The 27,260-nt window shown below is 39.4% G+C and overlaps 1 protein-coding gene across 2 annotated transcripts in view; it reads left to right on the top strand.

Moving 5' to 3' along the window:
• Positions 1 to 535: 535 nt before the first annotated feature.
• trappc9 (trafficking protein particle complex subunit 9) overlaps positions 536 to 27,260 on the top strand; it is a 211,615-nt gene continuing 184,890 nt past the window's right edge. The window contains exons 1-9 of one of the 2 annotated variants that reach the window (XM_065948209.1): positions 536 to 626; positions 4,483 to 5,078; positions 7,955 to 8,100; positions 8,819 to 8,944; positions 10,923 to 10,949; positions 12,044 to 12,165; positions 14,307 to 14,432; positions 15,925 to 16,141; positions 20,347 to 20,490. In XM_065948209.1, coding sequence (XP_065804281.1) covers positions 4,495 to 5,078; positions 7,955 to 8,100; positions 8,819 to 8,944; positions 10,923 to 10,949; positions 12,044 to 12,165; positions 14,307 to 14,432; positions 15,925 to 16,141; positions 20,347 to 20,490 — 1,492 coding nt within the window. In that variant the 5' untranslated portion in view covers positions 536 to 626; positions 4,483 to 4,494. The remainder of the gene's footprint in view (positions 627 to 4,482; positions 5,079 to 7,954; positions 8,101 to 8,818; positions 8,945 to 10,922; positions 10,950 to 12,043; positions 12,166 to 14,306; positions 14,433 to 15,924; positions 16,142 to 20,346; positions 20,491 to 27,260) is intronic. The other variant, XM_065948210.1, reaches the window with a different exon arrangement.

Genomic DNA, 27,260 nt, shown 5'->3' on the forward strand with positions numbered 1-27,260 from the left:
GTAACTTGTAAATCATACTTTTAATGTAGAGTGCTATAACGATCATATTTAGGGGTTTCCTACTTGCAGTACTTTATTTGTCCGTAGGCGGAGCTGATGTAGCGTTTTAACCAGAGCCAATACATATGAAGAAGAAGTAGGACGTGACGTATAAAGAAAAAGCATCTGATTTCAAAATAAAAATACTTGCGCCCTTACCATTAAACAAGTTGGTTTTCCATTCTACTTATTTGTCTCTTGTCAAAGTCGTAAGAGGATTTTTTTTTGCCTGCTGTGTGATTCTCTTGCGTGTGTGCGTATGTGCTTTGAATTAACTGACGAGATCTAAAATCACTCAATATTTCTAATCGTTTGATTATGATTGGTTATCATATTGACATTTGGGTCAAAAAGAGTTGAGTAGGCTCTGGGAAACTGTTGTATTTTGTAACATTATTCAGCGCACCTTACCACAACAGTTAAATTTGTCTCATTTATCTCAGAATATTTCTCAAAATACAATACCACAAGTATAGTAAGTTATTGGTTTTATTTTGAAAATGTAAGACCGGAAGTTATTTATTAGCCTTGCAAAACAGTGGTCCAAAGAAGGAAGCTGTAGTAAAAGGATACTGCAGAAAGAAAACGTAAGCTATTAACCATTTTAATTTAAAACCACAGTTATGACGGACAACTAATGATTACTGCGCTTAAATAGTCATTCATGACTCTTTTATTTAAGGTAGCGTTGTTTCTGTGTGAGTGTCCAGAGCAGCCAGTTCATAGGTGTGCTACCTCAGCTAGCTTAGGGAAGTGTCTTGATGTGACAGTTTAACTTAACGTACACTATTTCTCTTTGTAGGCCTTAAAATTGATGAAATTAAAGGTCTCTTATTTATCTCCTAATTGAAATAGTCATATTTTACCAACGAAGAACAATAACAGGAGCCACAGTGAGTGTTTATGTTAGTAAACACAATAGCAGGTGTTGTTTTGCATATTGGTTTCATTTAGTTTGAAATGTTGTTTCTCTTATTTTTTTCTTCTTCCAGTTAATGAGCAGTGACAGATTTTCCATCCTGCACTCACCAGATGTTTAAAGAAGTATCCATTAATTCATTCAGACAACAAAAGCTTTGTTGGACTACACAACAACTTGTGTTTGCAAGTGTTCATCCATTGGCAATTTAATGAATCATAACCTAGGTAGGCAATAGACATAAGTATTTATGTGTATGTAAGTATCTTCAATGACCCAGCTGGACGAGCTACACATTGCTTGACACTGCTGGAAGGTGTTAAACTACTGTAGCTATCCTGGGGAGATAATCTGGTTAACTTCAGCTACCTTAAAACAAAAGTGGATCAAAGTGCTATGTAAAAAAAAAAAAAAAAAATAGTTGAAATAGAATAGATGTTTATTTCCATTTGCACAGGTACAGGACAGGTACATTGGAATTCTTGTGCGTTTCTCCCTGAGTCAGCTTCTGCAAAAGTTAAAATTATATATAAAATAAAATAACAATGTAAGAGAAAAAGAGTAGAAAATAAGTTGTAGTAACAGCTAAGTGATTTAAAATAAACTGTACAGAAGTTACACACTGTATTAAAGCAAAGATATAATACAAAGAAAAATAACAAAGGGGAACGCTGTACAATGAAATGAAAATATAAATATGTTTTCTTATCGCACTTATTATCTCTTATTGCACCTGAGGTTATTGCACACATATTTTTCATTTTTATATAATTGCACTGTTTTTTGTTTTCAAGGTTATTATTGCACACTTGTATTGCACTGTGAGGTGGTCAGCTGTCCATTTAGTCTGTGAGGTGGTCAGGGGGTGAGGTACTTCCTTCCCATCTTAATGTCCCGTGCTACAAGTCTCACAGACAGCAGTTGTTTGTGGTAGCAGGGCCCTTGTGGGTGGAGATGCTCTCTGGCCTGTGATGTCGCAGGTTATAGCCCGAGTTCTTCCACCCGAACAGAGCGTGAGCTGGGGGTGCTGCTTGTCCTTGAGGATGCTCTGTGCTTTCCCCCTGCAGCGCTGTGTGTACAGTGTGTCCATGGAGGGGAGGTTGGAGCCAGTGATTCTCTCTGCAGTCTTTATGACCCGTTGACACGCGATTTCCTCTCAGACAGTGCGGTGTTTCCGAACCACACCGTGACTCCACCGGTGAGGATGCTTTCACCGAGTCGTCTGTAGGCCTGGGTGAGGGGCTGACGTTTAAGTCCAGTCTTCTTCAGCATGCCTGATGAAGTAGAGCCGCTGCTGTGCTTTCTTCACTGTTTTAGCAGTGTTTTGGGCCCAGCTCAGGTTTTCCGCAATGTGAAGACCAAGGAACTTGTAGATGTCAGCCCGCTCCACCACAGTCCCCTTGATGGTGAGAGGCTGCGGGGGGGGGGGGGGGGGGGCTTTCCTCCTGAAGTCCAGAATTAACTCCTTTGTCTTGTCTATGTTCAAAACTAAGTCGTTGTCCTCTCCATAGACAGTGACTTTGTGGACCAGCTCCCTGTATGAGGACTCATCCCTCCCTCTGATGAGGCCAAGGATGGTTGTGTCGTCTGCATATTTAATGCTGTTATTGTCCTGGGGGGAGACGCAGTCATATGTGTACAATGAGAACAGTTTTGGGCTGAGGCAGCAACCCTGGGGGGGTTCCCGTGCTGCCTGTGAGCTCAGCAGAGACCTTTGATCCTCACCACCTGTGGTCTGTCTATAAGGAAGTCCAGGATCCAGTTGCAGGTGGGTGTCGGTACTCCAAGGTACTGCCAGCTTCCCAGTCAGCTTCATTGGCCGAAAGGTGTTAAAGGCGGAGCTGTAATCCAAAAAGAGGAGGCGTGCGTATGTGTTGTTAGTGTCCAGATGTTCCAGTGTGGAGTGGAGTGCCAGGGCCACCGCGTCGTCCACCGATCTGTTGGTGCGGCAAGCAAACTGTAGGGGGTCTACAGTGTCTGGAACCACAGAGTTGATGGAGTGTAGGACCAGCTTCTCCAGACACTTCATGGCCACCGGCGTGAGTGCCACTGGCCTGAAGTCATTCATTGTGGTTGTATGTGGTTTCTTAGGGACTGGAACTATGACAGATGATTCAAAGGTGGCGTGGGACGGTTTCCTGCATGAGTGAGGTGTTGAAGATGTCTGTGTACACCTCTGCCAATTGTTCAGCACAGGCTTTTAGGACTCTTGGTGCCACCCCATCAGGGCCTGCAGCCTTGTGGGGGTTCACCTTCTTCAGAGCCCGAAGGACCTGCGTCTGTGTTACTTGTAGTGCGGTCTCCTCTGGGTGATGGGGGGGACTTTGTAAGGGTGTCACTGTTCTGTCTGTCGAATCTGCCATAGAAACTGTTCAGTGTGTCTGGTAGGGTGGAGTCACAAACTTCACCTCTGTTTGTGTTACTTCTGTAGTTGGAGATGGACTGTATTCCCTGCCACATACTCCTCGTGTTGTTGTCCCAAGTTTTTGGGAGTATGTTCTTTTGGCAGCTCTGATGGACTTTTGTAGCTCGTACCGAGCCTGCTTGTACTCCACGGTGTCCCCTGACTGCACACCAGCTCCTGATCTTCATGCGTATGTCTGCATTGAACCAGGGCTTTTGATTAGGAAACACACGAATGGTCCGGGAGGGAATACAAACAGAGGTGCACCAATCTATTTAGCTGCTTACGGTGTCCGTTTACTCATCAATGTTCGTTGTGGCTTCCTTAAAAATATTCATGTCGGTGGCCTCTAAGCAGCCCTGCAGTTCTGCCAGTGCACTGTCAGTCCACATCTTCACAGTTCTGACTGTGACTGGGTTTGCTTTCAGCTTTGTGGTGTAAGTAGGCCGTGGCAAGACTGCGAGGTGGTCAGACTTTCCGAAGTGAGGTTTGGGGACAGCAGCATAAGCATTTTTGACGTTACTGTAGCAGTGATCCAATGTGTTGTTACCCCTGGTGGGGAAGTTAATGAACTGGTGGAGTTTGATAAAATAATAATAATGTTCCATACACAAATTGTTTGTAGTTTAATTGTTTATCTACTTTTGAAGAGTAAGAAAAGTAATTAATCTTAATTTAATCATAATGCAAATGAATGCAGTTGAACTTCTGCCAAGCTCTTCGAAAATGATGTTCAATCATTACTTTAATTTAGTTTAGTTCACCACTCCTGGTCATTGTTTGTTTGCCAATGGAGCCTCAACATGTGCTCAAAAATGGTTCTTTTAAGTGTGACAATACCTTTTTGAAATCTGTAGCAGTATCTCTGGATTCTTCATTGTTGAATTGCAAAAGGATCTGGGCCCTAAATGTAGAAAAAAGAAATACCACCTACATTTGTGCCATTTGTTTTTCTTACACTTACACAGCCATCAATGGAACCACTATATTTATAGATGAAATGTAGACAGTACAGTAAAGTGTGTTTATTTGCCATAACAGCATAATGCAGCTTTGATCAAGTAAAAAGTGGGATTAGGATGATGTCTAATTAATGTTTTTGTTTCTCTGTTTCATGAAGCCACATGTGAAGATGAGCGTCCCAGATTACATGCAATGTGCTGAGGACCACCAGACAGTACTGGTGGTTGTCCAGCCTGTCGGCATTGTGCCCGAGGACCAGTTCTTCAAGATTTACAAACGCATTTCCAGCGTGAGCCAGGTGAGCATCAGAGACTCGCAGCGCCTCTTGTACATCCGCTACCGCCACCACTACCTGCCTGAAAACAACGAGTGGGGGGACTTCCAGACGCACCGCAAGGTGGTGGGCCTCATCTCCATCACCACTTGCGGCTCGGCCAAGGAATGGCCCCAAACCTCAGAGCGCTTTCATGGCCAGAAGGAGGTGTACAGCTCCACGCTGTACGATTCCCGGTTGCTGGTGTTTGGGCTGAATGGAGAGATTTCAGAGCAGCAGCGCACTGATGTGGCATTCTATCCCAACTTTGAAGACTGCACTGATGTTGAGAAAAGAGTGGAGGACTTTGTGGAGTCCATATTTATTGTCCTGGAGTCCAAGCGGCTAGACAGAGCAACAGACAAGTCAGGTGACAAGATCCCTCTGCTCTGCGTGCCCTTTGAGAAGAAAGATTTTGTGGGTTTGGACACAGATAGTAGGTGAGTTGTTCTGTTTGCTGCACACTTCAAAACTATTTACTTCAGATTCTAGTTAAAGGCACTTGAATGTTTAATGCAGTTTATGAATGTGAATGTGCAAGTGTGTTTGTTTCTGTGTGAAGATGCTTATTACATCTCAGCCTCACCTGCTCAAATTTCTCCCCCCCCCCCCAACAAATCTGTCTTTTGATTTTTGCTGCTTTCATTTCTGTTTGTCTCCTTGTTTATTTGTCTTTCTTCTTTTTTTTTCTTTCATACTGTCCTGTGAGTTTATTGTTGGGTGTGAAAAGGTGAGATGTTAGTTGATAAGTGTAGTGAACCCTTACCGATCCCATCAGCTGTAGCTCTGACCTCAAAGACACCCCACAGACCCCTGTGCTATATTGCATTTGCTCATGACTCCAAGTCAAACTCGTCACTCCTCTACAGGTTTCAGTTTTGAATTGGTTTAAAAAAAAGCTGGATTGAAAAAACGTAGCAGAAATAACCCAAGTAGCTTTTCGAATAAAAAAAGAGAACACAACTTAGTAGTAGTGCAGATGAGACGTGGTTTGTAGTAATAAGTGGGGAGGGCGGATTCAGCAGAAACCTGTTACAAAAAGGCATTGGAAAAACAGGGGGTACACAATTTAACTGTGAGTCATAGCTTATATGCAATCTTTAATATTTATTCACTATCATTTTCACCATACAGTACAGAACACTGTTATTGCACATTTAGTTTTTTTCTCATATCGTACAGACCTAGTTTACAGAGGCTAGGCGACAACTTCATCTGTTTTAGCTACTTACATTCCTGAATAATTTATATGGTTGATTTAAAGGGTTTACAGAAACTTACACATGTGTTTTTATCTGCTCATGCCTCTTTAGAATAATTCACAGAATAGACCTCATTGTTATTTCTTTCCTCAAAGCGGCCACTTGTTTCTGTGTCTTCTATGTATTCATGTTCGTAACTAGCGATCTGGTTGTATTTTGTTGACCATTATTTAATCTGGTTTTAAGTTGAGCTTCACACAACCCAGATACATTAATCAAAAATCAGGAAAAATCTAAATCAGCTTTTTGGCCAAGTACAGTATTTGACTCTGGTTTACCAGGCTCTCCAAGTCCAAACACAAAAACACAACAAGAAGTTAGTTTCATATTCGAATTCCTTATTTGATATCAGAGCACTGATGAGAAGCCTGAACATGTCAAACCACTTTTCTAGGGTGTTTTTAAATAGAATGCCGTCACAGCTCGAGTTAAAATAAAATTGAAATGTTACCGGCCGTTTAGAATGTGAAACTTAATTCTTTACAATTACAGGGTGAGTTGTGTGCTTTAGCGGCTCTCAGCAGAAACATATTTTGAAGTTTATCAACCTCTGCTGAGCTACAATGCTCTTACTTAAAGAGCCTAGATGACTTGACATCACTGTTCTGAAAGTAAGAAGACTGTTTTTGTTCAAGGAGTCTGTGGTGACTTTAAAGTTAGTGATGTAATGGCTGCGTTTTGCTTCAAAGAAAACATCTCTCTCTGTAATAGATAAGTATATCTGTAGTGATATTTCCCGTGAAGTTTTCAGACACTTGAAGAAACAATTTGAGCATGTCAGCGGTTAGAACGATCACCAATCACTCTTAATGGACATCATTTTGTCCTGATGGCTGATGGCTGAAGCAATCTCCTTGAATCTTTTCCAGATCAGTTTGAATGCATTATTAAATCACACTACCAAAACATGTTGGAAAGGTTAAAGGAGAAATTGTATTGCCCTTACAGTATGTTGGAACAAAATAGAAATGTATCAAATATTGATGTCTTCAGCTCAAATGACTCAAAATGATAATGACACAACTTTCTCTTTTTCAAAAATATGTTATGGGCAGTTTTTCATTCCTTCAGTTTGGTATGCTTTGGGGAGATTGGAACCAGTAAGCACCTTCCAACTTTAAATAACATTACTAATAGGCCTTGGAAAATGCTCAGCCTATATGTTAAAAACACCTGTGAATCGAAGTGAACAAGTTAAAACAGATGTAAGGAGCTGATGGTTTGGACCCATTTTACAAAGTTTGCCATAGCCATGCTATTGAGGCTTGTCCCTGCAGCTTCATAAGAACATTTGGACCAGTGTCAGTTTGGGATTTGGGGGGCTGAAAAAGCTTTCGCCTCATGCTGGCTACATGGATCTCATATCCTTATTCATGAGAGCGTGCATTACCTTCCAGCTTTGCTTAGCATTGCAGCTACAGATACAAGCACATGTTTTAAAATGGCATCAAAGGGACTGATGTGGTTAATTTCCATGCATCCCCTAAAAGGGGACAGTTTTTTTGCTGTTCAGAAGTAGCGTACTTATCTGAAACATCCATTTTCACCTGTCATTTGAATGATATGGATATTCCTGAAGTACTTTCATATCTGTTTCTACGTAACTTGCAAAATGATGCTGATCATCACTGTTGTCTTTCCTAATCTTTCAGACTGCACAAATGTTATGCAAAATACATTTTAAAATTCTGTCATTACAGCTTTATTTTCCCTGTTTCCTGTTGAAGCTTCCCTCCTTAGTCCCTTTGTAATTGCACAAGATTATAGGATCAAACTGTAGGGTTGCTCATATGATGTCCTTGTTTTGTTGCTCTCCTTCGCTTGTGCTTTCCAATCCCTTATCTCCCCTTTGTAGCTGTCTGATAAGATTCATACGAGTCTCCTTTCCTGGCATCCTGCTGACTTAATAAAAAAAAAAGAAAAACAAAGGACAGAATAAATGCAGATGTCTTCTTAAAAAAAAAAAGAAAGAAAATGAAAGCATTAAATTTAATCGCCGATGATTGTTGAGCCGCCAATTCACCATGCCGTGCTTTCTCCTGCTGCTTTCTCAGACATTATAAAAAACGTTGCCAGGGGCGGATGAGGAAGCATGTCGGGGACTTGTGTCTCCAGGCGAACATGCTGCAGGATGCCCTGGTCCACTACCACATGGCTGTGGAGCTGCTCAGAGGAGTCAATGACTTCCTCTGGCTGGGTGGTAAGTGTGGAGATTTGCAGAAAAGAAGTTGTCCTCTATCTTAAATTAATCCTACACTTCTGTTTATTTATATATTTTCTTAATTGATGAATTTTGACATTATCACAGTATCATTGTGAAGTGTCATGATAATGAAGAAATCTTGAATAAGCCAAACAGTTCATTAATTGAATATAGCTTTAGTATGTGTAAGTAACTATATTCTATCTACAATACATTCTAAGGCTGTTTAAGGTAATTGGAACCGATCAAATCACTGAAAAAAAGATTTTAACAGGATAAAAAAAGCTCTTTGACAGACTCAGCAGGTCATGGGAGGACTGCAAGATGAGCTGAGGAGCTCACCTTGTAGTTGGGTTAGGATTTCTTTCGTCACTAAGTAGGTTTCTACTAGAGCCGAATTATCACAGAGGTCCTCATACCTTAAAAATCAACATATTGGGGTATTAAAATCGCTTAAAACACTTTTCCATGTTCAAATCCCACATGATGTCTGGTAGAGAAGGGGCCTCTGATGCTGCCAGTTACAGACAGATTTTTCAAACTGCTTTCCTCAGCGTTTTGTGGCTAAAGGTAGTTCCCTTTTATTGCTGCTCTTCTTTACCATCCATAGTGCAAACATAGGGGTCTTCAAACTTTTGTAAGTGAAGGAAAAGAAGAGCATGCACTGATTGAATGTTTTTGTTGTTGTTGTCTTTTTGTTATTTTTGCTCTCTAGCTGCATTGGAGGGTTTGTGTTCAGCTTCTGTCATATTCCACTACCCTGGAGGCACAGCGGGGAAGACCCTGGGGCGAAAGCCGAGCGTCTCCCAGCCAGCGGACGCAGGGAAACGCCACAGACCAGGTGAGCACACGACTCTGTAACCACACTGATGAACAACGGCGATCTGAACGGGCTGTTGTCTGTGAATACGACTGAGCGAGAGTGTCATCTCTGACTGCCGACCCAAACATCGCTACGCTTCGCTCAGCTAAGCAGCTTCCTTTGTGTGGCGAGAACAAGATGTTAGCTTCCTAAGCTGGTGAAGCTCCTCTGATTTACACTGATGACTCTGATGAACTTGATTACAATTTAACATAATTTAATCTGTCTTCTTTGTCATTAGCATGCTATTAACATGGTGTTATATTAACACTGCCTTGTGTGTAACTACATTGAATGTGAAATTGATTTTGACATGCCAATCAGCAAAGCATTATCCTCTGCTTCATAAGAACACTGATAACGTGCCGCTTTGATTATTCCTGGATGATATCTGAGGACTAAATAAGGTTTGCAACAGATTATGGTTACAGTTAATTAATGTAGAGTTCATAATCGTTTTTAGAAGAGATGCTTATACATTCACTTTATCATTTTCACTTGGCTGAAATAACATAGCATATAAAACATGAAATTACATAACATATGATTAAACCTAACCATAACTTTAGCAGAATGGACATAACAATGTAAACAAATATAAAAAATCAAGATAAAACCAAAAAAGGTAAGCGATGATGTTGCACTGATTTCCACAGAATTAACATAAACTAGTGTAAAAAAGTGGGTGAATTATGCAGCGATGATTTGTGCTGTATTTACAGAAACGTGAATAAAGGCGGCGCATGTACGTATGAATGACACTGTAAGAAAGTGATTGTAGCTTTGAATATAGATACAGAAAATCAAGTCAATCTAGACAAATAGAAGTGCAGATTCTTGAGGAAATGTTGGATTGGATGGTATTGCAGTATTTGAAAGAAATTCGTTTTTTTAACATTTTTCTCAGGAGTTTTAATTACAAGAAATGTGCTTTAGGCTTCTCGGAAATAAAAACATACGACACAACAGCACTGTGAAAACAGACATAAAAACTGACAATTGCATAGGACATAGATGCACTTTTTTAAAGGAGTCTAAAACATAATGTTTTAACATATTTTAACATATTTTAAACACAATGGTTAAACCAGTAAGTGTTGTGTGAAGCTTCCTTGTAAACAAAGTAAAGTTCAGTTGTTCAGTTGTTTTTTCATATCAAATGGCATGCTGTCATTTTGAAATATATGCCGTTATCTGGCACAAACATTACAAAAAAAGGCTATTTGTATTTTTGCTTACTTAAGAATATTTTAGTGTTTGCCATTCTCCAGAAAACATAAACAAATGTTGATTTACTTTTCACTCCTGGGGGGTTTTCTGTCGTTGTATTTAAGCCCTTCCCCCTTACTGTACGTACAGGACAACACTGTGAGCACTTATTGGTTGTCATGTGACTTTGTTTGAATAATTTCACTTTAACTCTATTGGCTGTTGTTTACGCCAGTTACTAGCCATAATGCGTCCGTTCTTTGCTTTCTGCTTTAAAGAAACAGCTTAATGTGCAGAATCCAACTGCCCTGTGCCAGCTGTTTACTGAAACCTTATAAAAGATTTGAACCATGCATTTTTTTTTTACCGTACTTTAAATTTTTGTTTCTACTAGTCTTTTCTTCTCTGACTTTTTTTTTTTAACATAATGCGTGTTTTGGATTGTAACTGCCGCCTTTCTCATTGTGTCACCTGTAAGCATGTATGAGCATGCATCCTCCTTGTGCATGTGTTAAGACTTAAAAAGGTGACTCGCTTAAAAAAAAAAAAACAAGATCTAAAACTTGACAGGATACGGTTATGTATTTTGTCGACGTAAAGTGCATGCAAAGAGTTTATCGTGGCTCTTCAATGAAGGAGATTTTACAGGAATGGAGCAGCTGGCATTATGCAGACTGTTAAGACTAACACTGCTAACATTGCACCGTGCGCCATGGAGTGAATCTGCATTCTTTCTCTCTGTCTGTAGGGGCTCAGGAGGTTCTCATTGATCCAGGTATGGTATGCCTAACCAACATAGCTCACCAGTCTGCTTGTTTGCTTGTGGCCACGTTTGCCCTTGCCCTTGTGTTTGATGTTTTTTTTTCCCCCCCGTCTCACATTATCAGCACCCTGATTCCTATGGTTTATTTTATCGTTTGGAAATTGATTGATGTTTTTTTCCCCCTCTCCTGTGGCAGGTAATCTTCTCCTGTGTTGGTTCATCATCACCTTTTGTTTTTGTTTCTAATGTACCTGCTCTGTCCCACAGCCACACTTTTGGCGGCTTATAGATGCCTGTATATTCTTTTGACATTTTTTTCAGCTCAATTATTAAACCAGCTGCATCTTTCCCCCAGATAATCACACAAAAATCACTTTATCCTAGCTTTTTGATTACAAGGACATAAACGTCTTCTGATGCACAAACAGGTGGCAGTCCACCTTATTTTGATTTCCTGCATTTGATTTACCTCACAACCTTTCATAACATGAATTGACATAATGTATTTAAATAATGATGCACAAAATACAATACTACATCATTCTTATTGCCTGAAGTGATTCTCTTGCTCCATGTGCACATTAGCCTTAAAAGTAGTGCAATGCAGCATCTCATATTCACACGTTTGTCATTCAGACAGACCCACAGTTGTTGCTATGGACACAGACCCATTGCTAGACGATGCACTCTCGATTGTTATTTGTATTCTAATCAGATTTGGTTGAGAAATGCAACTTGCAAATGCCTTTGCAATATGACAGGTGCAAATGTAACTTCTGAAATGTTGCAAAAAAAACACATGATTCTGACCACATCTCCTTTCATTGGCAAAATTCTTGTGTTAAGGTCGGGGTAGCAAGTTTTAGGGATGATCATAATCATTCAAACTAGATTAAAAACATTTCTCTCAAGCTTGTGTGTCCCTTCAGTTATACAGACATAAACATGCATGTGGTAGCCAGGGCGCTGTCTTTAGAGAGTAAGTGGTGGATTTCAGTTTCCCCCTTCTTCGTGTTGTTTCCTTTCCTTTTGTGATGGAACAGCCTGCCGAAAGATTGGCCTGTTGTTTTGGCTAAACTAATGACATTATCCTCTTTTGAGTGTAGGTGCCCTCACTGCCAACGGCATCAGTGCAGACACCAGCACTGAGATCGGACGAGCAAAGAACTGCCTGAGTCCTGAGGACATTATCGAGAAGTACAAAGAGGCCATCTCCTACTACGGAAAGGTACGGACCAAACACCGCATCCGTTTATCAAGAATGTAACCATGTTGGTGATAGAAAACACTTTATTCAAATAAATAGGTTTGATAAACATTACAATTTCTTGACCCTGGTGTAAAGGGAGAATGTGTGACATGTTACACATAAATACAGCAGAAATCAAGTAAATCCTCATGATTACATGGAAGGGACGGCCTTGTGTATAAAGCTGTTTTAGTCAAGGACTAGAGAAAAGAAGAAGAAAATAGTCTACTCAGTTTGGATGTCATGTAAGTGTCTTTAAATGTCGGTCATTCTGTGTCAATTTATGTGCAACATGAAGCTATCAGTAAGTGTGCTAACATTAGCCTGCACAACAATACAGGACACAGGAAATTGCAGCTCTAGCAAAGAACACATTTGCGCTTAATGGTGCCTTATTATGGTGCGTTCTAATTAATAACTAGGAGGCTTCAGAATAGCGGAGGTGTCTCCAAACAGCAGTTTGTTTTGGTTTCATGCTGGTGCTCAAGGGTGACATCTACTGGATCAAAAAGTCGCACATTATTCCTTTGAATAATAAAATGATTTTTAAAGAAGTGTTTCAATAAAGAGATTATGAATTGTGCATATTATAGGAAATTGTATTTGAATTAATAATAAATTACATGGACAAAAGATCAGCTGCATAATAACAAACTCAAGTGTTTCAATCTCTTCAGACAATGTTTCATGGGGAAGGGATTTGTAATAAAAGGCTAGAAATGATTCAACTAATCAGTAACTGTTTAATAATAACCAAATGAAATGTTTGATGGATAATTATTTTTCTGAGTTAATGAAATTCAATGAAGCTCTGGCAAGAAGACGAGCAAAAAAATCTGGTCATCCATTGTCCAAAGAAACCAAACAAAAACAAACTTAGAAACAAAAACAATGGGCTCGAAATTTCTTTAGTGACATTTGTTTCTCTCCAGTGTTTCTTTTTAAAATACTTGATATTTCAATCTGTGTCAAAACATTCTTTTTTTTAAAGGAATCAAATTAGTTGATCATTTTTTCTCACCAGAAAAAGATTTAAAAATAAATGCTTAACATTTTTGTTGAACTGCTAAACTCCTGACCACCTAGATCTGTGAAAGTGATCGCAAAAACTCTGAATTAACATTTTAACATATTTGTGCATAAAGAAGTCACATGTCCACCAGTCAAAACTGATTTACAGACACCTTAAATTGTGTAATTAAAGGTTGTTCCGTATCCCTCCACTCTTCTGATCAATGATTACACTATAAATAGTTCATGTAGCTCTCAAAAACAGCACTTATAGGCAGACATGTTGCTACTTCCACACTAGGGGGCAGTATTGGATTTCTTTTACTAGAATTTGAAGGCAGCAAAGACTTTGTGTTTTTGAGTCCTTCAAGACCAGTAAATGCTGACAGCAGCTTTTTATTTCTTAAGGTTACACTAGCAGAAGACTGTGAAAAGCTATGAAAGCATGTGTAATGTCTGGAAAAAAGAACCTTATTATTCAGTAACAAGGCGGACACACAAAACAATGTTTAATTTTTAATGTATCCCTTCATGATATTCTATATGTGTGCTCACCTTTGACCACTGTACTCGTACAACGTCACAAAGAACAGTCTGAAGGTATCCCTGATGCTTAGGGAAGGCATGAATGGGCTCATTATGCTACGGAACTATTCAGGAGCAGCCCTGTACTTTATCTTCATTATTATAATTGCCTCTTTGCGTTGACCTCCCCAGCCCTTTTACCTGTAACTAGTTCATTCAGAATTAAATTACATCTCAACACATAGCTATTCAGATATTAATTGAATTTTAATAAGGAGACAATGAGGCTGGAAGTGGAGGGAAGTTGAGAGATAGCGAGATAAAAAATGCATACACTTGCAGCGGCACGGAACCTCAGCAGCAGACGCTCTGGTTCTAAGTGGTAGCACAGACGCAGAACTTGCTGGGAATCCCTTGAAAATTAAAGGAATTTCAAGTCATCTCTCTTGTCTTTCATCACACGTCTGAAGTGAGGATGGTCGTATGTTTATGGAAAAAACATTCCCTAACGTAAGAGGTAATTTGAAGAAGTCAAGGGGACCCTCATTTTTCATTAACGCCGCTCTTCCTCTTGTCTCTCGCAGTATAAGAACGCCGGTGTGATCGAGCTGGAGGCCTGTGTGAAAGCGGTGAGGGTGCTGGCCATTCAGAAAAGGGCAAGGGAGGCCTCCGAGTTCCTGCAGAATGCTGTTTACATCAACCTGGGGCAGGTACGCTATCTGAACGAGTAATGGAAGCTATTCATGCTCCACAGGATGATTAATAAGACCACCAGCAGTCTGGTGTGAGGTTGAATCAGGATAAAGATTAGAGAAAAAGCATCAAAACACATCTCCCCTTTACCATTTTCTTCTTGTCTCATGTATCATGTAGTAAGCTATGCAACCAAGAAAATGAAATACAGGATTGCCCTGTGAATTATTTGCTCAGATTCTTAACCTTTATATCATTTAAATAATTATATAATAAGTGAATGAAGGTTAAATGGCAGTTTATTTACATGTTCAATTAGAAAGTTGCTTTTCACCTCCTCCCTCATCCTTGCTTTCAGATTTGATTTTGTTTGTGTGGAGGATTTTGCACATTTGTTGCACTGCCTAATGAACTATATTTGTAACACTTCAAAATGTAGAATAGTCTAAGGGGATGAAAAATAACAAAACACAAGGCACTGTGTATAAAATATTAAGATCTTAGAATAGTAATTGTGTTTGATAAGTCTTTTTCATACAACAGTTTCAAACTACCTCTTTAAAAATTCATGGACTGAAATTGAATCCCTTTCTTCACTGAAATATTCAGAATCCATAAACATGTAAATATGATTTGGGTCAAAAGTTTTACCGCTCGACAGAAGATTTCCATCACTGCTGCACAAAATCTGTTGTCTTTGTGCTCTGGAGTTTCCTTATCTCAATTATGTAAAGTGATTTTAAGACCAAGATCGATATCCACACATTTTATTTCACTAAATAATGAACATATATTAGGTTTTTGAATAAAAAACCTCAAATTTAAATGTCATATATTAGATTTATTTTCAACAAGTTTAAATAAGTCTCAGAGCTCTCCAGAACATGTCTGTGAAGTTTCTCACAGTTATAAATCCACTCTGATCTTGTATTTGATCATGCCTATGAACCCCTCTATTTCAGCCCTGCTCAGAACAGGCTGTTTCTGTGTCTGTAGCTTTAAATGCAAATGAGCTGTGTCTGACCACGCCCCCTCTCTGGAAGGGCTTGGGTCACTTGGGCTTTCTTGCACCATGCCCTATTGTTTACGGGGAGATTGCGGACTCAGAGGGCAGAACAAACACTTCGCTGTGGAAGTGTCAACCACCTTGGGGAGGGGTTACTGCCCTTTGCGATGTCACAAAGGGAAAATCCCCAGTCGGCCTGTTTTAGGACACATTTTCTGAAAAGTGGAGCAGGCAAAACACAGAGAGGAAAGACATATCTCATAACTGAGGGGTTTGTAGACAGGCTAGGGACACATATTAGTTTTGGAAAACCACTGTGAAGTGCATTTTGCATAATATGTGGGGAGGACAGAGAAGTATTTCTCTTGAGCATAAGAATGGAAAAATAATCTTTTGCAGATCTTTAATGCTGCACAGTGAAGCTCAATATGTCACAGTGAACTCAAAGATTTTTTTTTTTGGGAGGAAGCAGAAGTCATTATGTAATGTCTCTAATACTGCAGCTATCAGAGGAGGAGAAGATCCAACGCTACAGCATCCTGTCTGAGCTCTATGAACTGATTGGCTTCCATCGCAAGTCTGCATTTTTCAAGCGCGTCGCAGCCATGCAGTGTGTGGCTCCAACCATCCCGGAGCCTGGCTGGAGGGCATGCTACAAGCTGCTGCTGGAGACATTACCTGGATACAGCCTGTCACTGGATCCCAAGGACTTCAGCAAAGGTAAACACAGACACTTTGAAGTAATTGAGGTAAACAACTACAGATCACAAGTCACTAACCTCTTCTTTTAGACTTACAATTCAGAACTTTTCATCTTCAGAATATTTGTCTCGTCTAGTGGTCGACTGTGTATCTTGTCTGCAACCAACAATTGCCAGTTAGTTCACCCTGGAGCTTAAATGGAAATTTTTGCCCAATTTAGAGGCGAGACTAGAAATAATAAAATGATATCAATATCTGTTTTGATACCAAGGTGACAAAAATAATGGTCCAAGGCACCCAATATTGTGGGTGTTATTTTATTGAAACACTGCAAACATATTTGTTCAATTAAGACAGTGCTCTCTGTCTCTTTCACTCGGGGTAGCTTTATTTTTTTTAAGCTTTAATACTTAAATAATAAAAAAAAAATCAATTTGCAAGATAACAGAGATTGTATCTTTTTAAAACATGTGCTATCAAAAAGTTCAAATTCTTTATCAACCTTATTCTCCTCAAGGTGTTTCTGATGTATAGGATGACAAATGAATAGAAAAGTGTTTTTCCAGGACACAATGCTTTCACAGAGAAGATGACTTGAAGAAAATGTCAATACCTCAAACATTTGTGTGAATTGTGAATTTTTTTGAGATATTACACTGACCTTTGGACTGTAAATTGTAATTGTTCCCTTCTTGATTCCAAATGGTGGTTTGTTCCAGTTGTTTTTTATGAGGTAGGTAGGTGTGTCAGCTGTGGGGCGGCTGTGGCTCAGTGGTAGAATCGGTCTTCTCTCAATCGGGAGGTTAGGGGTCCGATTCCCAGCTCCTGCAGCAACATGTCCGATGTGTCCTTGGGCAAGACACTTTACCCCAAATTGCTCCCGCTCCTTTTTCGGCATCGTATGAATGTGTATGAATGGGATTAGTTACTTCTGATGGTCACATTACACAGCAAACTCTGCCATCAGTGTGTGAATGTGTAGGTGTGACCTGCGGCGTAAAAGCGCTTAGAGTAGTCAGAAGACTAGAAAAGGGGTTCTTGAAGTACTGTTCCTAAAATGCAACAGACAGACGGACAGACTGCCTGAAAACAAAATGCTTTTACCCGGAGCGGAGTCAAAACAAACAGAGGTATTGCTCACCTCATTTCATATGTGGTTTATTCACTTATTTATAGGGGTCTGAAGTGAAGATGTGCTGACCTTCTGCTTGTGAAAAGGAGTAAATCTCACAGAATTAATCTTTTTCAAATAGAAAGCTTTCATGATCCTGAATAGTTGAGTGGGAGACGTGTAAACACATATTAAATAGATAAATGAAATGAAAAGGATCACTTCATTCCACCTCAAGCTCAAGAGTGCTTCTTCAGGATATTTTACATTCAAGCCACCACTTTGCTCACAAAGAGGCACAGTTAAGACCTGACCCGGGGCTTTTGTACACTCTTTGCTTAGGTCCTCATGATAAACCTCTTGGTTCTTCAGACTCTTCACCCTTGTTCATTGCAGCCACTCAATGGCACGCATGGGCAACAAAAAAAAGACAGACTCGCGATGAACAGAAAAGCTCAGGGACGTCCGTATTTTCTCTTATGAGTGTTGTTAAAGCCACGCTGTGAGAGGATTTGTGTCAGATGTGCTGTTGATCTCTAGCCTAGTTTCCTTTTAAAACTGTGAATAGAAACATGCCGTAGATTGTTTGAGGTGGAGTGTTTTCACCTCTTCTGTAAAAGGTTGTTTTAACTGGTTTTGTAATATAATTCACTCTTATTGCACTTAATTATTGATGCACTGCGCCGTGATTTCAATAGACTAAATGTACCACTGTAATTAAATTTGCCATAACAAACACACACAAATACTATTTAATGAAAAAGTATTTTCTGTTTTTAAAGGTTATACATTTTGCCATTCATCTTATAACTTTTACAACATTTTTTAAATCTAAAACCTAAAAACAACAAAGAATATGTGACTTGTCTTGGTGCATTTTAAACACACATCTCAACACTTAAGAGGACACTTCATTTCTGTCCACCAACTGTACAGTTATTGGAGATGTGTTTACATCATGATTACATGGAAGGGGACGGCCTTGTGTATAAAGCTGTTTTAGTCAAGCACTAGAGAAAAGAAGAAGAAAATAGTCTACTCAGTTTGGATGTCACATACGTGTCTTTAGATCCCGGTCATTCTGTGAAAATGTATGTGGAATATAAAGCTATGAGTTAAGCAATGTGTGCTAACATTAGCCTGCTAACAACAATGCAGGCCACAGACAATTGCAGCTCCATTAAAGGACAGTATGTCCGCTGCTTGTGCTAATGGTGCTTAATTATGATGCGTTCTAACTCATTACTCCTTCATGCGAATGCTAGTGGAGAGGGGTTGGAGGTGTGCCGCTGGGGTATCCACTCTGAGTGCCCAAAGTGTTTGTGAGAAAGCAGGAAATGACGATTCCAAGTCTTTTGTCAGAAGGGATCAGGTGGGAGTTAATAAAGCAATACACTGGAGAGGCAAGTTCAAGTGGGGGAAAATGAGGATCAATAATGAATTCCAATAAGGCCACTATTCACTCAGTACTCCTTTTTTTTCAGCCTGAAGTAGTGTGACTGTCCTTTCCTCTACCGTTGTCCTGCCATCCAAGACATTTGGAGCTCTTTACCTTGTAATAACGTGCATGTTTATTATGAGGGAGAGTAATGGTGGTATCGTCTGCACAGGAGAAAATTTCACTACTTTCATCCGAGTTGTCCCGAAGCTAAAAATGCCTTTTACAGTCAGGTTTTGCATGACAGTGCAGCTTCTCGGCCGCGACACCACGCTTGTTATCTTGGTGGTGTGTTAAATGGATTTCCAGACACCTTCAATTCAAGTCTTAAAATACCGCAAATTAAGTCACTTTTGGGTTGAGTGAGAGCGACATTGTGAGAAAATCCAAAGTGTTTTTTTGGATTACTGTTTTTTTTTTTGGATCCAGATAAGCGCTTGGTTTTAGCAGTCAGGTGGATTTCAGCTATTTTTAGCCTGCAAAGTGGGTGCAGTTTAACCACAGAAAAATTGTGTGAAAAAAAATTTATGAAGGAATTGCATTTACAGTTTGCTCGGATGACAGATGAAGTCAGGATAAAAAAAGAAAAAAAAAGAAATGCTGTGCTGATTACTGAAAAGCATCATAAGCTTTTTTAATTGAGGAAGCATCAAAGTGTTTACCAAATATCCTCTTTCCCTCCCTCTTGCCCCTCAGGCCTCCCCTGCACATCTTTCCTGTGGTTTTTCTTTCCCACTTAGTGAGTCAACAGTCGACAGCTGGGAGCGGAGTATGGGATCTGGTAGGGGGGCTGAGGGTCTTATGTAACAGTTGGTGTCAGGCTAGAATGCTATTAAGATGTCTTGTGGAGATCTGCAGAGAAAATCCATGTGGCTAAGTTAGCATCGTGCTGGGGCTCATCTGATAGTCCGCAGTGGGGATACTTCAGTTTTAAGAGACGGGATCAAATCAAAAGTCTTGAGATGGATTTAATTATGTGTGGCCTGTTGTGAGTGGAGCATGACAGATGCAGACCTGGAAAGGTTAGTCGCACTGTTGTTGCGCCTTCAAAAGCACGTTTGTCTCTGAATACATATGTGGGTAGTTGTTATGCAGGTGTGCTTGTAGATATGACCTTAAATAAGATTCCAGCATTATTAAGAAACAAAAGAAAACAGTTTGATTACAACAACCAAACTTTTAAAAATGTTCTGTCAAGTAACCAGCAGTAGGGCGGCAGAACCTCAGTCTGTAGGGACTTGGGTTGGGAACCAAATGGTCGCTGATTCAAAGCCTGGTGCAGACCAAAGTATGGAAGTTGGTCTGGTTGCTGGAAAGGTGCCAAGTCAATTCCAGAGTGCTGCTCAGGTGCCCTTTAGCAAAGGCGCCAAACACCCAACAGCTCGGGCGCTCTTTCATTTGCAGCCCTTCACTCTGACATCTCTCCATTAATGCATGTCCATAAGATCCTTTTTTGTGCATGTGTGTATTTCGGGGGAAGCACGTCACTCTATAATTTTGGAATTCTTTCCTACAAATAAAAATGATGACTCTGATTTAAATGACAAAGGTGTTTCACTATGAAACGATGTATCTGTGCTGATCTTAAATGACAGCTGTCTAACATTAGATGTCAGCGATGAGCCTTTTTTTAGCTTTGTCAATGTGAATTTCTCTTTGCCACCTCTCTCTCAGGTACCCACAGAGGCTGGGCTGCGGTTCAGATGCGCCTCCTGCATGAACTGGTGTACGCCTCCCGTCGCATGGGCAACCCTGGCCTGTCTGTCCGTCACCTGTCCTTCCTGCTGCAGACCATGCTGGACTTCCTGTCTGATCAAGGTCAGCCCTTTTTTTATACTCACAGATGACGAGTGTTGAAAAGTAGCGGTGTTACACTTGCTTTTTCATCGTAGAACTTAACCTTGTGAGGTGCTCCCAGCCTCATGACTAGCTTTCAGAAAATGTAAGAAAGAGCCACCCTGTACTTTGGTGATTGCAGCATTGTACCTTATACTTAATAGTATACCGTGCACAACAAAGCCAGTATTTTCTTGGCACGTGAGCAACATTGTCCACTGACCAGAAATCCTGTGCAGCTAGGAGATATAGTTTTTCCACTGAAGGAGTGTGAGCCAGACGGTCCGCTGGCCACACAATAGAGGCCGGCGTAATCCTCGGTCGGCTACAGAGCATGAGAATTGAGGAGTGGGGGGGAGGGCGAGATGAGGTATGAACAAGATGAAGTAAGCTTAGAGTGTGGAATATTAAATTTTAGCAAAGGGACTACTGTGGCTGTGTTAAGGAAGCTGCTCATTCAAGCATTCTTAGAACCTGGCCTGCTTGAATAATATTACACTCTACTACAGCTTAACATACATCAAGGGCGAGAAAAAGTGCGGCCGAATGATGTACCGGTAATTACTACTGCAACCGCTGAGTGTTTTCTCAACTTAAAAGTACGTACACTCACTTTAAACCCTGACCTTGTAAGCAGAGCTCTTCAGCTGTGTTTCTTTGCTGCAATAGATACCTTTTCAAATGTACTTAGTGTAACTTTCTGGGCTTGGGGCGCTGCCTGCTGCAGTTTGGGTGTCCTTTCATTGACTCTCCTTCCATCTGCAGCGTGATATTAAAAATATCAGAAAGGTTATTGTAGGTTGCTCTAGTATAGTGGAATAAGTTCCCACTTACCACTGATGTGTCTCAGGGTTTGTGTGTGTATTGTCAAGCAAAGAAAAAGAGATTGACATGAAAGGTCTTTAAAGTTTGTGATACACTGTCTTCATTCCATACAGGTGAACTCGGCACTTGATTGGACTGTGTGTTTTTGATTTTGAACTTTATTGTCAGATATGGTCTGAGATTTGTCTTGCAAAGCGGCTCCATTTGCAACATAAAAACTAAGACAAGATACAAAGATTTGACACAACACTCAAACACCAAACAAATATTCAGAGGCCTTAATCGTGCTTAGATCTGGGAATCTGCTCTGCATTCAATTTGAGTATTAGCTGGTGAACAAAAGAGTGTTTCAGTCTGACCTTATTAAAACATTTGACCCTGTATCTCCGGTTTGATGGTAATAGTTCATATTCTGTGTTCTAACTGAGCGTGGTTAGGGTCAGGGGTGATGATCTTTTTATCGTAGGCTGAAACATAAAGTCATTGGTTGGCCTATGCTCTTTGAGCAGATGTTTAACTTTTGGAGCAGTTTAGAATTTAAAGTAGTGGACAGACATATATACCATGAGGTAGTACTGTTTTATACAAAGTATTGCCGGACCAACATCACAACAGTCAGGCTCGAAACATTTTTAATCAAGTTCAAAAATAGGTGCTAACCACAACATTACTGAGGAAAAAAATAGAAAAAGAGTCATACACACTGAGGACAGTTTAACTCCTGACAGGTTGTTGATTTGCACTTGTAATATGTTTTGTATGTTATTTAGATTGACTCTGAATTTGTAGCCTGTTTCTAGTGGAATCATTTTGGCCTTGCAGCTTATTTGCTCTTGTTGTTTGGAAAGTCATAGACATTTTAAAGGAAACTGTCAGCTGTTGTGACCCATGACTGATAACACATCTTGTAGTAATGAAATTATAATTGAAATTCATTTTCAGGATTTAAAGGTCCCATATGGAAAGTCCTATCTATTACAAAGTCCCTGATATTGTTTAAATATAGATACAGGTTAGAAAGATGAAGAAACTATTTAAGTTATTAGCACTACTCACTCACATATATATCAACCTATCGGTTATTCTCTCCCAGCTGATTTTGGTAAGTCCTGTGATTTCAGGCCAACTTATACTTTACTAGTAAATAAGCAAGGAAAGCGTCTAATGATGTAAATGGAGGAGACCATTTTTGGTAATTGTAATTTGTCTTTCTTATACATTTAAAATTAAACTTTGTACTTGCATCAAGCGAATAAATGACTGACTTTTCTGCAAACTTCCGACCTAACAGAGATAAGATGGACATAATATGTCTTTGTGTGACTGTTAGAAAGACAGAGTGTCATCTTTATTATTTAAAAACATGTAAGAGTCAGAGGAATAATGTTGAAGCAAGACCTAGAACAGCTTATGCGTGTCTCTATTTTCAGCAGGTTATGTTGCTGAAGTGGTCTGTTCAAAGGGCTTTCAAAACAAGCTGCTTTGCAACTTCAGCATATTCAAAAATGCAGCTGCAAGAGTCCTTATGAAAACTAAAAAACATGATCTCATTACTCCAGTTCTAAAATGCTGACATTGGCTACCTGTAAGCCAGAGCATTCATTTCTACATTTCACTGTTTGTGTATAGGCCTATCTGTGACTCAGAAATACATCTCTGACATGCTTGTGACATGTGAACCAAGGAGGTCCCTGAGGACATCTGAGGCTGGCATTCTGGCCATTCCCAGAGTCAGAACAAAACACACAGAATTTTATTATCATGTGTCATGCACCTGGAATAATATTCCCCATGATGTGTGTGTGACCAACCCCCGACTCCTTTTCCCCACAATTTATTTAATTTTCTTAAACTATGGACTTTAGCAAATTCTTCTTTTACTTAATTTTTCAATATTATTTATCTTTTAATTGATTATGTTTTTAATGCTCAGTTTTTTTTTTTTTGTGAAAAGCAGCTTTAGTTGATTTTTATGGTCAGCAAATAAACATGTCTAGCATTGCCTAAAAAAATCAGATGAGGAGAGAAATGCAAAAAATAATGACAAAACATTGAACATTGTGTTTATTGAAGCCTCCTGGACATTAACTCTTAATATTGATATATTTCCCCCTTTCATAGTCACCATCTGTAGGCCTTGTTGACCTTCAACAACAATCATGTTACTATAACTGTTACTATTACTATAAAAAAGAGTTTTATGTAAAAATCGAGATTCTTATCTTCTGAGATTTTAAATTGATTCATAACTTCCACATTTTTTCTGGGCTAATCAGTCCCTCCCTGCTAAGTGCTAATGCTTGCTCTTTACCTCAGTAGAATGCTAAATGGAGCAACAAGAAATTCAGCCAGTCCCACAGATGACTAGATGGAAATCGAATCGTGAGACACCCAAAGATTCCCAGCCTTAGATTAGACAGAAATGCAGCCTGAAAACATGCTAAAAAAAATCTTCAGGCACATATCATGTAGGGCTGTTTCAAACTAAATGGAGTCAAAGAATGGTATACAATTTAATATAAACGTAATCAACTCAAGAGTTATAAAATGAATTCATCTGTGGGCCTTGACGGACCTTATCCTCTTAAAAGTAATTTTTCACAAGGACCTTTGTATTTAGTCACATCAAATAAATGTTACCAAACACATTAGCAGCATGATTCATTCATTTAATTTTTGTGTATCTCAGATGACTGCTCTTCGTGCTGCTTCTTAAATCTGTAGCTCTCAACATTTGTGAAACATGAAGGGTTTTATATGGTGTGAAGGAATTGGAGATATCTTCAGCCCCATTACATGTTTCCCCTCATTTTTCTGGCAGGTGAAAAAAACCAAAACATGTTAACCCTATCCCAAACCAGCCATTAGCGATCCCTGAAGCTGAAAAATTCAACTCAAATCAGATCTCACTTAGATTCTCAGAATGTTCAGTGTGAAGTTGCATTGACCAGTGAAATTGTTGCATCATTTGGCAAAAACTTCTCACTTCCCTTCTCCTACCTTTAATTTGATATAGATGTGCGGGGAATACACACTCTCAATGGTAACGCCAAGTGCTGACGATTTCCACATATTTATAATATTGTAGTATTAACTCACACCTTCTGCAAAATGAAGACCAAATCCCAATTTTTTAAGGGTAATGGAATACAGTGTTATGCTTTTAATACATCACCATAGCCAGACATACTGATTTTAAAAGACCTGTGTGCGAGGACCGAATTTATCATTAGGTCATCTATACAGTGTTCTATACTTTACCTATTTTAAGAGCTTATTAAAGCATTATTGAGAAGATTTGCACACTATGCATTACATTGGTAGCAGGCTTCTGATTTTTGTTTATTGCAAGAACATCAGAAAGTGTGAAGAAGTAAGGTGGTGGAAGAGAGATTCTTGAGATTTTAGCAAAGTGTTTGCATGAAAACAACGCAAACATGGAGTTGTGGCGACTGCAGCGGTCTACTCACCTTTTCTTGGGTGATTTCTGAATAAGTTGTGTCAACTGCTTTGTATTAGGGTTTCAATTGAAACATGTCAGATGTGTCCTTATGCAAGACACTTAACCCCAAGTTGCTCCCGCTGCTTTGTCATCGGTATGTGTATGAATGGGACTAGATACTTCTGAATTTAAGTTTAAAGTCTTTACATATCAACCTCTGCCATCAGTGTGTGAATGGATGTGAATGTGTAGGTGTGACATGCGGTGTAAAAGTGCTTTGAGTAGTCAGGAGACTAGAAAAGCACTATACACGCTCAAGGCCATTTACATAAAGAACAATAGCAGGGATTGGTATTTTCATCATATTACAAGTGTCTGTCTGCTTCTGGCTGTCAACATTTTGATATTTTGGATCCTTAAGAAACTGTATTTGGAGATTGAATACACATTACTGTGTGTGCTTTTGGGCTCACAGGTTGCCACTGTCATGACTCATTGTTCCCAATAAGCCACACCCCAAAGCATCTTCTACTTTAGCATAGATTTTACTCTAAATTGGAGCACAATTTGAAAAAAAAAAACACAATGCTGTAGTTAAAAAGAGAAGTCTTGAACTAAATGACTGAGATCAAGTTCTCATCAGATGAAATGTTTCATATTGGTGAAGTAGTTAATGAAGTTAAACTCATCCTCATCTCGTCTCAAGCAATGGTTATTTTTCTTCCAGGCAGTTGCGTTGCCCCTTTAGCCCATTGGAAAGAATGCAGATTTGTCTACTTCTTATATAATGTCTATGGAAAAACTCCTTCTTACAGTCGTCTGCTGTAAAAATACCAGCCTTATCTAGTACAACACCAACACTGACTCAGAGGATGCACCATGCTTTCGATTTGTTATCTTTATATAGATTCAGAGGTGGAGTGGACTGCTCAAGAAGTCTCTGTCAATAGGTTTTTTTCCCCCAATACATTTTAACATTGTAAGAAATATGCTACAAGCTCATATTTTCTTTTTATGATCATGCTTTGTGTGTACCAGCTTGAGATTTAGATGGCCTGTGCCACCTGTGGCTATGTGGCAGATTTAATGTTCAAGGCTATTATTATGAGGACCAAATGTTCTTCAGCAGCTCCAATTAATTTAAAAACCAAAACAAACCCAAAACAACAAAAACCTATCCTATAAAGTTCCTGTTTGTCAAAAGTTTGTTTAATTAGTTTCATTCAATTAGAGCTGTTCACATGCTTAATTAACGCCTTTATGCCAAAGATGCAAAAGGCGTGATTGTTTTTTTGAAGCTGTTTACTAGTTGAATAAGCTTTGAAATAATTATCCTGTTTACACCAACATCAGTAGTGTTGTTGTATAAAAGATGTGTGCAACAAAGACAACTCCATTTTCTTTTGACTCACCACAGTGAGGATTAGCCAGACAATGATTATTCTACTGTTGTTTATTGGGAATGATTGTCTTGTTGTAATTTAACATGGATTTATGACAAATTAAGAATGCATGAATGAATTAATGATGACTTATCACTGAAGATGTGTCGAATACTGAGCCTCACCAAATAGTTGTTGACGTAGCTTTCTGATGAAATGTGGCTGCAGTTAGAAACATGCTGCGGCCTACGTACTGCAAGGATGGTGCATGTTCATTTAGAAGATGACCAACCCCCTTTTACTAGTTAAACAAACTGATATCAAAGTAAGGCACGATGCCCAGAGAAATCCTGGGATAATATCATTACAGAACCCAGTATCTGATTACAGCTTGCTGGATTTTGCTGCAAAACAACAGCTGTCATAGACAACAAGGTGAGCAGCACCTTTTATTAAATATTCCACTGTGTTAACTGCTACAACTGCTTTTTGTTTTACTAAAATTTAATACATGATAGAGACATGATGAACCAGGAATCGTTTCATGGACTCCAAAAGTCTCTTCCTCTCCCTCCTTGAACATAGCCCCGTAGTGTTCAAGTGTTATAAAGCCCCGTCTAATGGAGGCCAAGAAGAAAAAAAAAAAGCCCAAATCCAAGTCTCAAGCAGCCACAGAGACATTTTTCAACATTATACCAAACTATCATTTATTCACATACATGAAATAGTTTTCATATGAGTGAAATGAGCAATAATGAGAACAAACTTCAGGGTGAATCAATGCCAAACATACTAAACAAAAACAAGTCTAACTCATAGGGAACTAACCTGGTAATTTAAAGAATGCTTAACAAGGTAACAAGTATTTCTAAATATTTTAGAGGGGTTTAAGGGGTTATTTAACACTGTACTCTGGATATTGGGTGTAAAAACACTGCAGAGCCTGTGCTACTGTGATCCATAGCGTTATGGCATCTGAAAATGTCCGCATTAATAGAATATCATGTACAAATGTCTCTTTGTTGGCAAAGAATGTCCCTGGGTCAGGAATCAGTCAACAGTTTTTATAAATCACTTAACTGGGCTGTATGATGTCTTACTTT

Source organism: Labrus bergylta, chromosome 19, assembly GCF_963930695.1.
Source record: "Labrus bergylta chromosome 19, fLabBer1.1, whole genome shotgun sequence".
NCBI classification, from domain to species: Eukaryota; Metazoa; Chordata; class Actinopteri; order Labriformes; family Labridae; genus Labrus; species Labrus bergylta.